The sequence below is a fragment of the Ochotona princeps genome, chromosome 13, assembly GCF_030435755.1.
Source record: "Ochotona princeps isolate mOchPri1 chromosome 13, mOchPri1.hap1, whole genome shotgun sequence".
Lineage (NCBI taxonomy): Eukaryota > Metazoa > Chordata > Mammalia > Lagomorpha > Ochotonidae > Ochotona > Ochotona princeps.
The window spans coordinates 56,970,659-56,985,915 of NC_080844.1; the positions used below are offsets into that span (position 1 = coordinate 56,970,659).

At 42.6% G+C, this 15,257-nt stretch overlaps 1 protein-coding gene across 4 annotated transcripts in view; it reads right to left on the minus strand.

The window, feature by feature from the left end:
• The window catches only part of ABLIM1 (actin binding LIM protein 1), a 289,406-nt gene that overhangs the window by 112,807 nt on the left and 161,342 nt on the right, over nt 1-15,257 (minus strand). For all 4 annotated transcript variants that reach the window (XM_058671144.1, XM_058671141.1, XM_058671140.1 and 1 more), the window contains exon 3: nt 463-646. In XM_058671144.1, coding sequence (XP_058527127.1) covers nt 463-646 — 184 coding nt within the window. The remainder of the gene's footprint in view (nt 1-462; nt 647-15,257) is intronic.

Here is a 15,257-nt window from a genome sequence, read left to right on the forward strand (position 1 = left end):
TGCAAAAGGTGTGGCTATGTTCCAGTAAATCTTTATTTGCAAAGACAGGCGCTTGGGCCTATTGTGGCCCAGGGGCTACAGTTTGCCAAGAACCTCTTAGATAGTAAATAGACTATTTTAAACACACCCATTAACCCACAGACTATTATTTTCAAATAAACTTTGTCATTTTAAGCCATTGTGCCATTTCTCTCCAGCGTTTTGATTGGCCCAAACTTTTCAAGACTCAGCGCTGCTTTTCGAATGGTTTCCAGTCACTTAAAACCAGACATGCTATTTAGTAGGGGAGATCATGGTCTCACATTTCCCAGGGAAATTATTTCTTGAGAAAGTCTAGAAATACAGTTGGGAGAGAAATAAAACTGAGAACACATCAGGCTATTTGAGACAAAAAGGGACAATCTCAAGCTTTAGTGGTCGAAGGAAGCATTTCTTAGTTGTTTTGGAAAGACATTCACTTACTTGCAGATTGTACAAGCAAAGCAGTTAGGATGGTAGGTCTTGCCCAGGGCAGTCACCACCTCACCCTCCACAAACTCTCCACAGCCATGGCAGCGTGTCCCGTACATCCGCTGGTAGTCCAGGGTACAGAGGTACTCCCCGTTCTTTATGAAGAAGCCCCCTTGGGCCAGGTCGCAGCCGCACACTGCAGAGACAAGTTCACAACTGGTCACCATCTGCCAAGTGGCTGGGTGGCAGTTGCCTTCTGCTGAATGCTGTTGCTTACTCGATGATCTCAATGGTTTGGGGAGAGGGGAGGGGACTGGTACAAAGAACCATTTATTGTTGGGCTCTGCTCTTTCCTCTGCCTCCCTCCCTGCAGGAGCTATGCAGTATCTCATACAAGCAAATTCCACTTGCGAGGTCTCCATGGCTTTTGTGGTATGTTTAAGGTTTAGAGGTCATCAAGCAGTCTTTGATGCAAAGATGCCCTTGGTTCAGGTTGTCTCACCGTGAGGAAAGGTGTCCTGGGCAGGGCTGTTTAGGAAAGGTGCCCACTACTTGCCAACACAGCTCCTTGGTCTGGGCCAAGAATGTTACTGAGTTGAGTAATAAATTCCTACTCTACCAAACACAGTAGCTGAAATTTCCAATAGTGCTTCTTTTTATACTCTGAAAGTATTTTCCCATAGCTATGAAAAAATGAAGACATCTAATTTTCTCTATACAGTAAAGAGCATAAGCCCAGCTTTTAAAATATTAGACATTTTTTAAAAAAAATAGGCCAAAGAGGAAGGAAAGAAAAGGGGATGACATGTCTGAGATAAAACATTCATGACCACTGTGCATGCAAAAGAGGATGCTTTGTTCTGCCTGGGGTTCTGGTGTCTCTTTCAACATGACATGGCTGCAGATTACAGAGACGGTGCGAACAAGCAGGACTGGGGATGCCAGGGGCTTGGGACTGGTCTACATGTTCAGACAAACCCAGGCAGGTCACAACAACGGGCCCACAAGTAAAGCCCAGGACAACTCCCTGACATCAAAGGACTGGGCAGGAGCAGTCAAGGCTGCAAATCTGAAGCCTTAGCTTCTCTGTTCCTGAGGCTGAGCAACTCCCCCTCTGTTGGAGGGCCTTGGGCAATGAATCCAGGATTCTTCCTGATTACCTTTGCAACTGGCTAGCACAGACGTTCAGTTGCCAGGAGAGAGAACGGAGGTGGGGAGGTGAGTTCAATCATGAAATTGCTTTCCTATAGAGCTGAACCTACTGGAACATTCCCCATGATTAGCTCCCATGACTCACTAATGCATTTGATGAACTAGTGATGAGCACAGCCAGATAGTGATGGAAGTAACTACGCCCCCGTCCCAGCTAACACTCTCAACTAATCAACAGCTACTAAAGATATTCAAGGTGACACAGAACCTGCTCCAGCTTTCCACTGTGGATTCAACAGTCTTTGTTTAGAACAACATTCCGTGGCAATGACTTCTCTGCAATTTACAACGAAGTAACCCAAGATGATGGCCTGGCTTCATCCTGCCTGAAACTGACCACCCTATAAATATTACTGTGATCATGCAATGTGGAAAACAGTTCGTTCACCACCTGCTGCCTCCTCAAACCTGCCAATGGCTGCTCCTGCCCCCCACAGGTCTGACACCTGCTTTTTCCTTACCAGCTGAGTCCTATGGGTTGAGTGAACCCAAGAATGGCCCACCCTCTGTCAAGCCGTAAATTCCTTTGACAAAAGAAACAAATCTGGGCATGGGGCAGGGGCCCTCATAATACACCTTAGGGAGTCTTCATTATATTTTAGTCTCTTTTCTACTTTCTGCAAGATGACAAAAGAACTTTATGAGTAGGAGTTATCTTTACTTCTTTGGATTCTTTTTCAGGAACTTAATGGTATCTAGCAGAAGACTGAGAGCACAATATTTGAATTAAATAAAATCTTGTCTCAGATTAGGTAGGTTCCTGCTGATTCCACCACTCAGTGGAATCATCCCTTGGGAAAGCTGTTATTCTTTCAGACTGTCCTGACTTTGAGAAAGATTTCAAACAACAAAACTTGCATCTGGACTACTTAATCCTTTCCTACAGACTCCTAGGCTGGAGTTGAAATTCACAAAGTCTTTATAAAAAGAACTCACGGCCATAGGAGATATAATCTTCGTGTTAATACAGCTGGTGAGACAGTTTCAAAGCCAATTCTAAATGTCTCCAAAACTCTCTGTGTGAACTCCTTCCTTTGGGTACCACTGCACGGCCTCTTCCAGTGTACATAGGTTTGTGAAACTGACACATACTATTCTTTATTAAGTCTGGCACTTATCAGCTTACCATAGTCTTAATTATTTTGGGGGTGGGCATTTGGCCTATCAGTTAAGACATCATTTGGGATACCTATATTCCATTTCAGAGTGCCTGGTTCAAGTCCTGCCTGCACTCTACATTTCAGCTTCCTGCTGATCTACATCCTAGAAAGCAGCAGTGATGTCTCAAATAGCTAGGTTTCTGTCACACAGGTGGGAACTAGGAATGAGTTCTGGATGCCTGGTGTCAATCTGGACCGAGCTCCGTTGCTGCAGGCAGTTGGGGAGTGAACCAGAGGACAGAAGATTTTTCTATTTCAAATACATAGAATATAAATTTTAAAAATAAAATTTCATAAAACTGCCAGTTCCCAAGCACAATTAAACTGTGTCTGTTATTTAATTGGTCTTTTTCCTTTTAATTCAAAGCAGTGTTCATTTTGATTAATCAAACTGCATCACTGTCACCAGTGACTTATATGAGAGCCCTTTGGAAAGTTCATGGCAGTTGTGTATTATGAAAAATTATACCTGAATCCAAAGAGGGAGGTTGCACTAAAATAAAATTTAAAACTTGTACTCCCAATTTCCCATGAATTTCTTCAAGGTATTTTCATACAATAAGAACCATTTAAAGAGAGACCCAAAGACAGTCCTTAATGGTTCACATACAATGAGAAGGACCATCTGCTATCAATTCCTAAAAATGCTTCCATTACAATTCCAAGGATGAAATAGCAGCTTGTGGGTCCAGCACAATGGCTCGGTGGCTAAATCCTTGCCTTGCATGCACCAGGATCCCATATGGGCACTGGTTAGTGTCCTGGCTGCTTCACTTCCCTTCCAGCTCAATGCTTGTGGCCCAGCAAAGCAGTAGAGCATGGCTCAAACCTGTAGGACCCTGTACCAGCAAGGGAGACAGGAACAAGCTTGGCTCCTGGCTTCAGATCGGCTCAGCTGTGGCCATGGCGGTCGCTTGGAGAGTATACCAGCTGATGGAAGATCTGTCTCCTTCTCTCTGTAGATCTGCCTTTCCAATAAAAATAAATAAATCTTTTAAAAAAGAAACAGCTATTTATAGTTTCAGACTCTCAATTGACATTCACTTCCTGCCTCAAGTGTGACTCCTGGCTTCCTCTCTTCTGACTGCTCCTATGCAATATCATCGCCAGCTGCCTATACACTCACATCCATGGCATCCCATGGACACCGCTCCCTTCCTTTACTCTGTGAGCCTCACATCTCATTCACTCTCACAGCTTTGATGGACATCTTGTGACAGCCCAAATTCAAAGTGCTGTCAGTTGTATCAGGCCCTCAAAATCTACAGGAGTCTCAGGGCAAAGAGTTAGGGGCAGATATGCACAACCAGGATGTTAAAAAGATATCTACTGTCTATTTAAAAATTTGGCTAACTGTAAAACGGGCTTCTGTAAACTACACTTGCTTGTCTGGGAAGTTTCCCTTGAGGTATGCTTGTTTACCAGCCAGGGTGTGTGGTTTTTGACTGGATGCTTCATGCTGCGCGTCAGTTGCAACGATTGGATAATTTGTCTTGCATGCCAATGCAGCTTTAGTTAATTGAACGATTATTGCTTAAAAACCCCTGACAACTGCCAGCCAGGGCTGCTCCTTTTTCTACCTTTGGTGTTGCAGGACAGTCCGCTGGCTGATGAATAAAGACTCCCGAGCCTCTAAGAGTCTGCCTCCGGACTCAGTTTTTGGAGAGAACTGGTCAGTTTTCAACTTTGTGAAAGGAATCATAAATTAATGATATCTGCGGCAACTTCTGCAAGCTTCGGACTTTGATCTTTGGCTGCCTACTGAGTGTGTCAATCTCAAACCTGGCATGTTCCAAGCATAGCTTGTGCTCTCAGTTTTCCTGCCAGACCCTGAAGCCTTCTGCTTGTCCTCAAATCCTCTCTCAATGAAACAGCAGTGCCAATGTTATACCTTGTTCTGGCCATAGAATCCAATTCCTTGCCCAGCAAAGTGTTTTGTTAATCCCTCCCCTCCCCTATCTTCTTGCTACCACCATTCAGATCCAAGCCTTCAGTACTGCCTCCCTGTAGCAAAATGACCTTTTTTATTAAAAAAATTTTTTTTGGAAAGGCAGATTTACAGAGAGAAGGAGAGACAGAGAGAAAGATAGCCCATCTGTTGGTTCACTTCTGAAATGGTCATAATGGCCAGAGCTGAGTTGATCCAAAGCCAGCAGCCAGGAGCTTCTTCCAGGTCTCCCACATGGGTGCAGGATCCCAAGGCTTTGGGCCATCCTCAACTGTTTTCTTAGAATTTGAGTTCACACAGAGATATTGGTTCTCTTAGGAGCATGAGGAACTAACATTTTTTCTATAGACATATTTTTTCCATTCACTTAAAAGGCAGAATGAAAGAGGATAAGAGAGACCAGAAGAGAAAGAGACCTTCCATTCCTTTTCTGGGTCACTCCCCAAATGGCTACAATATCTGGGGCTGGGCCAGGTCAAAGCCAGGATCCTTGAACTCCATTCAGGTCTCCTCCGTGTGGTAGAGGGGACCCAAGTACTTCAGCCATCTTCTGCTGCCTTCCCAGGTACAGTAGCAGGAAGCTGAGTTGGAAGTAGAACAGCTAGATTCATATCAGTGAGTCTATACAGGAAGTTGCTATTCCAAGTGGTGGATGGACTGACAACTCTATTTCATTATTCAGAGCACTGGATCTATGTTTGATCTCTTTACTATTGGTTAAGTAAAGGACCAGATTTTGAAAGCCAATGTTGACTATTATATTCTCATCCAGTAGAGATGTAGATGGCTTCTGTTTGATCATCCTGTTCAGCTACGAACCACGTTACTCTGAGCCCAGATAGTAAGATGTTATTTCTTGGGTGTCTTTGTGATCTCTTGCTTGAATTATCTTTTGACCCAGCTTGATCACCCTGCTGGTTCCTTCATTCATGATTTGAATCAATCTTTCAAACCTTCTCATTCTACATTTGTGTGAGAGCTCATTCACTTAACATTTTGAAAAATATACTTTAACAAAAATATTACTCTGACAATATCTCAAGATGAACATTAAACAAGAAAAAGCTGTGGTCTGTTTATATTCAGAGCTCAGCAGATATTTTTAATGAATGACCCACAGCAGAACATTCACATCTAAACGATCACAAGAATACCAATTAATGAGGTCAAACTTCAGCAGACTATATTTGGATTTTTAACTTGTGGTTGAAAATTAACATACACCCAGGGAAAAGCATAGATTCCTTTTATTTAAAAAAGGGGCTACCATAGAAAGGCATTTCTTCTTTTTTAAAGAAATATTTGAAAGGCAGACAGATGGGGGAGCTGGTTGGAAGAGGAAAAGGAAGGAGAAAAGGGAGAGAAGGAGGGACTCTTGCCATCTGTTGGTTCACTCATGAAACTCTGTATGGTTGGGGCTGATTAGGGACAAAGTCAGGTGCTAGGAAATGAATCCAGGTATTCTATGTCATGGATTCAACCTGCTGCCTCCCAGGAAGGAAGAGTAATGAGTTAAATACAGGAATCAAATCTAGGCCCATTGAGACGGAGTTAGGCATGCCAACCAGCATCTTTAACTGCTAACTCAGTCACCTGTGAGGCTTTCTTGTTGACAACCAGTTATTGAAACATTCTCCACTTAGGCCCCACTGAATCTTGCCCTGCTGTGCTGTCACAATAACGTGCCACGAAGTGCACTGTGCCTTGTCCCTGTGCTGCTGATTCTTAACAAACCACTAAATGCAATTAACTATCATTGAAGCAGGGATAGGCACATTCAAGAAATTTCATATACAAGTTGTGAAGTTAGTAGCAGACATATAAAAATCTTCAGACAAAATTAACTGAGTTATAAAACCACTGCAGAACAGGAGGGGCATGAAGTTGGAGGCATCAAATAAGGGTTAAGGCAGAACAGTGTTGTACTGGCACTGCCAGGGCTGCAGCAGCAACTATTTCTTCATCCTTCTAAAAACAGCAGTTACATTTGATGTTCCAACAAGCACATTTCACTGACATTCCATCTGCCTGTCAACTGGAAACATTGCAGAGCATGGCTAAGCCTTACCACTCTGGCCAAAGCTGGTTTCAGAGGGAAAAACCAAAGGCATCTTGGTCCTCTTGACTAAACTGAGCATCTATTTGCCATGTTGCTGCTCTTGGCTTTTTAAAAAAATATATTTATTTATTTTTCATTGGAAGTCAGATTTACAGAGAGAAGGAGACAGAGAGAAAGATCTTTCATCTGCTGATTTACTCCCCAAGTGGCTGCAATGGCCAGAAGTGAGCTGATCTGAAGCCAGGAGTAGGAGTTTCTTCTGGGTCTCCTGTGCAGGTACAAGGGTCCCAAGGCTTAGGGCCATCTTCTACTGCTTCCCCAGACCACAAACATGGAGCTGGAAGGGAAGTGAAGCAGCCAGGACAGGAACTGGCGCCTAAATGGGATCCTGGTGCATGCAAGGCGAAGACTTTAGTCACTAAGCTACCATGCCGGGCCCTTGACTAGGTTTTAATCCATTCAACCCAGTGAAAGAGCAAGGGATGGGAAGCAGATATAATCAATGTTTCCAATATGGTCTCTCACGATGCAAATATTTTAACCTCTATGACCCACTTCCAGCAAGCCGGGCACTACTGAGTAGCCCTCTGCCAGCTGGCCAGTCCATCACCAATGTGTAAGTAGCCCTTCTGAATTTGCCCCAAGAAGTGAAGGCTTTGGACCAGGGCTACCCTCATCATATCCAGGGACACAGTTATGCATGCAGAAGTGCTACTTAGTCTCAGTCAGGTCAAAACCTTTTCCTATCCTGCCTGCAACAGCACCACCACCACCTCCCCTGAGGCTTCACTAAGTCCTAGTGTTGACACTGAAAGGACCCATAGTGTAGAACTCCTAGACACTTCTCTCAGGGTTTACACTGTGAATACCAAACACTTCCTGTCCTCATGTTCTAACCTCCACTCCAACTAATGGCAATAGAATTTAGTCTTCACCTAAACTTTATTACATTGATCTACATTTAACTATTTTTAGACAATACAAAGTAGACTTTAACATAATGTCTTTCTAAACCACCAAAAGTCCTGGAGTCTTTATAGTAGGGAGTCTGAATTAATCCATGTTTTGCTCTGAGTTCCAGAGCAGCATGTCTTAAGCTATTGCACACTATAAAAGTTGTATCCCTCTATAACCCAGAGCTCAAAATAGCTGCACCAAGACTCATCAACAATGATGTGAGGGGCGGTGTTCTACCATAAATAACTTTAGTTAATGTGTTATCCTGGAAGCAAAGACTAAATTCTCAGAAAACTCATTTTAGTAGTTTTTCACATTACCTTCTAAATGCGCATCAAAAGCAATGATCATTTCCAGAAAAGAAGATAGTTACAAGCTCAACCAGATGGTAAAATGGCTCCCCAAAGTAAATTACTTGAGGGTCTGCATTTAACTTGCAGTTTGAATTTAGAATCATCAGAGTACTGCTTGGTTGGAGGGAAAACATTTCTGAATTAATGTGAATAAGAACTTTGACTTTACAGTGAGTTTGTTTTCAACACTATGCAAGCAATATTAATTACAAATAGCCCAAGAAGCAAAGGTAGCACTAGAATAGTATCTCTTAATTCACTGCACTTTCGGTTTTGTCTTCTAGAATTTGATCCATAACAACAAAAACAAGCATTAAGGCCTTCCAACGTAGTGCAGATTATTTTAACATCAGACATCAGGGCTGAAGATATATGTAAGAATGAATGGCAGGGTCTTGCTTTTCCCAGGGAGTTACATCCCAAACAAGGCTACATGTTTGAGTTTGGGGCCCTTGGGTAATTCTAAGTTTGAGGTCACTGTAAGCACCTTCCACCTGTCAGTCTCCAGAAGGAGCTGGCTTGGGTATCCTCACTTGACTGAATGCTCAGATTCTGCGTCTAAGGCCCCCGCATCTTCCAAGCATTCTTCAGACTCTTCTGGAACACCAGTGTTTCACTCCAGTCAAGCTGATCCCTCCAAGATCCCTGCCCACCCTCCTGCCAATGCCAAGTTTGCCCAGCCTCCCAACCCCACTCAGGCTCCTTTTCCTGTTGAACCTGGCAGCCCTCTCCACTGCCCTCAGGCTCTGCATGCTTGAAACAAGGAACAACCATTGCCATGTGTTTCTTAGGAGGCCCCTCAATCCTTTGATTGTCCGCGGGTCTAGACTACATGCATACTTCTTAGGCTGTTTCCCACAGTAATTAGAAAGATGGAAAACTACTGCCTCCCTATCCCAATTTCACATTGCTTTAAATCAGGCTTATATCCAGGGTATGTGGTTAGAGCCAAGTTCCTTTGGCACACCACAAGTTAAAGGACATTTTGATATTGACCTTGGGCCAGTAATCCTGTCTTAGTTCCTAATGACCACCAAAAATAGTGCCAGGGTGATCACACCATTCACCCCCTCGATTTCTGTAGTCTCTTAAAACTCTGTTGAACTTCCTGGACAACTGAAATTGATGGTATTTAAACAACTCAAGAGGAGATTTGAATTCACATACCCTACATGTAGGGTCAGACAAAGCTCTGTTGTGTTTGGCAATCGCAAGGCGGCCCTTACAAGTGAGAATAAGATTGTAAGGAATTAACTCTTCCACAATTTAAGGAGGATGAGAATAAACTTGAGTAGGATCACAAAGCAGTCACAGGAATAAAAGACCTGGGAAAAGTACTTTAATAAGAAGTAGATGGAGTTGGATGGGGGCTGAATAAAAATAAGTCAGATCTTAATGATCTTTAAGGACACTTTGAGTTATTTTAAATCAGGGATTCCTTTCTTTTCTACCTAAGGAGGACAAGAAATGGAATGGTTGGTTTTCCATATGTCAAGAGATATACACTGGATGAGCATATAGCTAGAACCACAGGTGATTACAAAGGAGAGTAGGTTCTAGAAGGAGGCTATTCTATGTCGTTGGCTAATAAATATTGATGGAATGAATGATCCCTCCATCCAGAAGAGTAAATGCAATCACCCTGTGGACATGGACAATGTTAGAAGGTCACTTTTTTGACCTGTATATCTATAAGTCACAGATGGTATTGCAATGAAAAAACTATCAAACTCATAATTTTAACTACTTTTTAAAATTCTGTTTGAAACATAAATAATACAATTTTACTTTGAAAATACAAAATAAAAACTAAGCCCAGAATCCCTTTATGCTATGTATTCAGGGTTCAATAGGCTAATCCTTTGGCATTGTGGTTTAATAGGCTAATCCTTTGCCTGCAGCACAAGCACCCCATATGGGTGCCAGTCCATAGCCCTGGTTGCTCCACTTCCATTCCAGCTCTCTGCTTACCGACTGGGAAAACAGTAGAGGATGACTCAAGTCCTTGGGTCCCTACACTCACAGGGAAGACTGGAAGAAGCTTGTATCTCCTGCTTTAGATCAGCTCAGCTCTATCTGTTGCATCCATTTGGGGAGTGAACTAATCAATGGAAGATCTCTCTCTCTGTAAATTTGCCGTTCAAATAAAAATAAATAAATCTTCTTTAAAAATCTGTGTTTTCAAGTTTCAGCACAAAATTTTCATCCATTTTAATCTATAAAAATTATTATACTTTAATATATGTATTTGTTCCACATGGAATGGTGCTGATGTGTAAGCATCTTGGAAGCCCTAACAATACAAACATGGAAAATGCTTTTGGGTGTAGAATATTTTTCTGAAATATTTTCACAGCATTCAATCTTTAAGAAAGAATAATTCCAGAATGTTTTTTGGCCTAAAGATGAAGACAGTGGTAAAGATATCCAGATCCACATCACTGTGCCCAGGTAAGTACTGGCTCCAGCTCCTGATCCCTGCTTTATGCCAATGCAGGCTCAAGGAGGCAGCAGATGGTGACCAATAGCTGTGGGACTGAGTTCCTGTTTCCCAGATTTGGCTTGCCCTGGCCTAGTCCAGCTCTATTGCTTGTACTGAGGGAGTAAAGCAACAGGTATAAACTCTCTCTTCCCATTCCCACTCTGTCAGTCTGATCCATAAGTAAATAATCTTGAGATTTAATCTTTATATATATTAATACACACACACACACACACATATATACTTCAGTTCACTGATGTTAGAAGTTGTATCTGAATTTTTCCAACAAATTTAGATAAATACTTCATGGGCTCTCTCAATAGATCAAGTATTCTAGATAAGAGGAGCAAGGGATTTGTAGATGCTATCAAATACATTCTTTCTCATACCATCTAATAGACTTAAGATGCTAAGTGGCAACACTCCATATTACCACAGTTCTGTATGAAGATTCTTGCCAGTGAAACTCACAGGATCTGGCATTTTATTTTTCACAGACACCCAATCTTCAGAAGTAAATCTAGAATGATGTGTCTATAAATAAACTAATAAATCTAGTTCCAGGTTTGAAAAGGAATTAAATCAATGATAATACATGTTTAAAGGGCTGAATTTTCAGTGACAACAGGCACATCACAATTCCTTTTCTTTAGTGTTTTGTTGCCCATGTGCCAACTGTAGCTACACTTCTGTCTTCAGCAAGATGCGGGTGAAAGCAGGACTCTGAATCATTAACCAGCACCTGAGTTACTCAGGGTAGCTTTCCCTTGAATCACTCTTTATAAACTCTGCCTTACAAGGTTTATAGTTTTAACCTCTCTTCAAGTAGCTTTCAAGCTGTTCACCTTGGCCAGTCACATTATATACTGATCAGATTCACATTACTCTAACAAAAATATAGGAGGAAATTAACCTTATGTATTTAATTATATTTTATTTACTTATTTTCATATTATTGGAAAGGCAGAGAGAGAGAGAGAGAGAGCTCTCATCTGCTAGCTTGATTCTCAGATGTCTGCAACAGCTGAGGCTGAGGTTGAGCCAAGCTAAAGCCAGGAGCCTGCAACGCAATCCAGATCTCCCATGTGAGTGGTAGGGAATCAAGTACTTGAGCCATAACCTACCTTCACCTGGGGTTCACAACAGGAAGCTGGATGAGAAGTCGAGTGGGGACTAACCCAGGCACTCCAACACGGGATGCAAGCATCAGTGACAGTGTCTTAACTGTTGCGCCCAGTGCTTACCCTGGATACTAACTTTATAAAACATGATTTAGGTTCAAGTTCAAAATAGCCCCATTGATGTGATCCTTAGTAAGGGCAGCCCATGGCAATGGTAGAGTATGCCGGGAGGGTCACGTGGCAGCTGGTAGCAGGAACAGAGGGAGAGGCTGGGACTCAGGCAAACTGTATAACAACCCTCTGGTAGGAATTATTTTCCAAACATACCTAAAGATCTCCCACTAGATCCTGCCACAACTGGACTGTTTTAGGTGTCAATGTGTGTAGACAGTTGGGAGCCAAATTATGCCCAACCTGAAGTATAACACCATGGCTTGTGGTCCTCCCTACGTCACTGAAGGCTGTGCTCCTGGTGATGTACATGAGAAATCCAGAGTTGCAGAAGCTTCCAGGTATAGCAGAAAGGTTGTCACCAGGCCTGAGGTTCACTGTAAACACACTGGCTTTCAGGATCAATGGTAGGACACCTGGGGTTCCACTAGTGGAGGCTAAGAGAAGTTCCTTTGTATGACAAAGGATGTCTGCAGGTACCCCAGTGCTGTATCCTCCACAGAAAGGTTGCTCCAGGTCCTGCTGGGTTTATTGTGGACAAAACACTTTAAAATGCTCTTCTCCTGTGGCCTTAGTCAACTGTAATAAGAAATCTTCTCTATGCTGTCTCCTTCTCAGGCCATAACAGAGACACTTAGGAAAGCCTCTCCTGGGGTTAAACTTTAAAGCCCAAATAGCCAACTCTTAGATGATAATTTTGAACAATAAGCAACACCTCACTAGTTTAATCTAGTTATTAGCAAACCAGTCTCATAATATTAGGTAAAAGATGGCATTTTGCTTCCTCTTGTTCAGTATCATGGCTATATTACAGCAAGGCTGATTCCACAGATACAAAAAGGGCTGCTTCACCTCAGATTCGAATCTAAGCGCACTGTTAGGATCTGTGTTTCCCAAACTTGCTTATTTTCATTCATGTACAACTTCTACCACTACTTTCCATAGGATGTATATCCTTAGTATTTTTAAAACTCAGGTTGTGTTTATTAAGTGCAGTTATTTAAAAGAGAAAATGCATTCCACTACCCTAGACCAAAAGCCAGGGTTACTCCTTTCTGTTTTCCACAGAAAACAATTGCTTCTTTGTTAAAACACACAAAGCATAACTGAAATTAAGTCTTCAGTGTCCTGGGCTTAGTAATTTGGAAATAATAATCTATACTTAGTATATTACTCAATGATAACCATTTTATTCACTCATTCAATAAAGGTGAGGTTACTTAAAAGTTTTGTGTGAAAATAGAATTAAAAGTTGTTTAAAATAAACCAGCCCTAAAATAGGGCTGGTACACAGGTTAATCCTCTGTCTTGTGACACCAATATTCTGTATACAATGCAGGTTTCTCTTTTGCCTACTCCACTTCTGATCCAGCTCTCTGCTAATGGCATGGGAAACAATGGAGGTTGGCTCAAGTCCTTGGGCCTCTGTGCCCACATGGGAGATTGGAAGAACTCTAGGCTCCCAGCTTCAGATCAGCTCAGCTCATCTCTAGTCATTGTGGCCATTTGGGGAGTGAACCAGTGGATGGGAAGCCTTCTCTCTCTGTCTCTCCTCCCTTTTATGTAAAATCTGCCTTTCAAATAAAGATATGTAAAGCTTTGAAAAAAAGAGTTTATTTTGGTGCAAAAATTTTGAAATTTATGCATAGGCTTTTCATAATATTCATTTTCTGCCAATCTTTTGAAGATAACAGAATGCGTGGATCTTACACTGTTTTGCAACAAAATAAATTTATCTTTTTAAAGATTTGTTTGCTTGAAAGGCAGAATTACAGAGACAAAAAGAGAGAGGGGGGGTCTACCACCTTCAAAGTCATTTACCAATGACCGCAATGACCTAGGTTGAGCTACCACAAAGCTGGGAGCTTCTTACAGGTCTCACACGTGCTACAGAGGCCAAAGAACTTGGAGTATCTCCCCATAGCTTTCTTCCTGGGAAAACTGGGTCTCAAACTGGTGTCTATATGGGATCGCTAGCATTACAGGTGGCTTAATCTACTACACCACAGCACAGGCCCCTAAATTTCTCTTTTAATTACATTTTTACAAGCTAGAAGGACCTCAGTTCTTTTTAAGACTTATTTATTTGAAGGGTAGAGTGAGAGAGATGAAAAGATCTTCCAGGTACTGGCTTGCTCTCCAAATGACAGCAATGGCCATGATAGGGGCAGACCATAAAGCCAGGAGCCAGGAACTTCAGTTTATACTAGAATTGTGGCTCAGTGGGTTAAGCTACCAACATTGCCTATAACCCATATTAGAGCACTAGTTCAAATTCTATCTAATCCACTTCCAATCCAATTTCCTGCTCATTTGCCTGGGAAAGTAGTAGAAGATGGCCCAAGGGTTTAGGCTCCTTATGTCTATGTGGGAGGCCAGGATGGACCTTTTGGCTCCTGTCTTCAGCCTAGTGGGGAACTTTCAATTAAACAAGTAAGTCTTTAGAAAGAATGATGTAGCAGATCAGTATAGCTCATCAGGGCAAACCAGAGAAAAATGGCAGGAGGTGAGTCCAAGAGTAATAGTGGGGAAGGGGCCCTAAAAGCCAAATGAGATCACCGGGTTTTCACTCTGAATGCTGAGGGAATTCTTTCGAAAGGTGACAGCAATGGTTAAAGGATCATCTTGGCTGTTGACCTGAAGATCAGCTACATGGAACAAAAGGGCAGATGCAGAGAGGTCGTGTAGAGAATTAGTCTCAGCAAGACATTAACCTATTTACTGGTGCAAGGGCCCAGGATGGGGGTCACTGTTGGGGGGATAGGTGGCCACAGTTTGTATTTTCTCTGGAGACAGAGGCAGCAGGCTTTGCTGATGGAGGACACACTGTATTCGGGGAGAAAAACAAAGAATCAAGGGTGACTCTGAGGATTTCAGCCTGAGCAACCAAATGGGAAACTTGGACAGCTGCTGCTCTGTAAAGGCCAGAGAAGCCTCGGGTGGGATGGCACAGGATGCTGACTGGAGATGCTAGAAAGCCACTGAAGGTCCAGTCTGGATTATAGGGAAGAGGTACAGCCTAGGAAATTGTCAGGATGTACTCAGTATTGAACCGTGAGGCTGGCAGAGGCCAGTAGGAGGAGGCTGCGGGGAAGTCTGAGCATGAGGACACTCCATGGCTCAGAAGAGGAAAAGAACAGTAACATGACCAGTTAAATGCCAGCTTTAAAAATGCTTCAGAGTCCCAGCATGGTAACTTCATAGCTACAGTCCTTGACTTGCACGCACTAGGATCTCTGGTTCGTGTCCTGGTTGTCCCATCCCCAGTTCGTGTCCTGGTTGTCCCACTTTCCATCCAGCTCCCTGCTTGTGACCTGGGAAAGCATTTGAGGATGGCCCAAAGC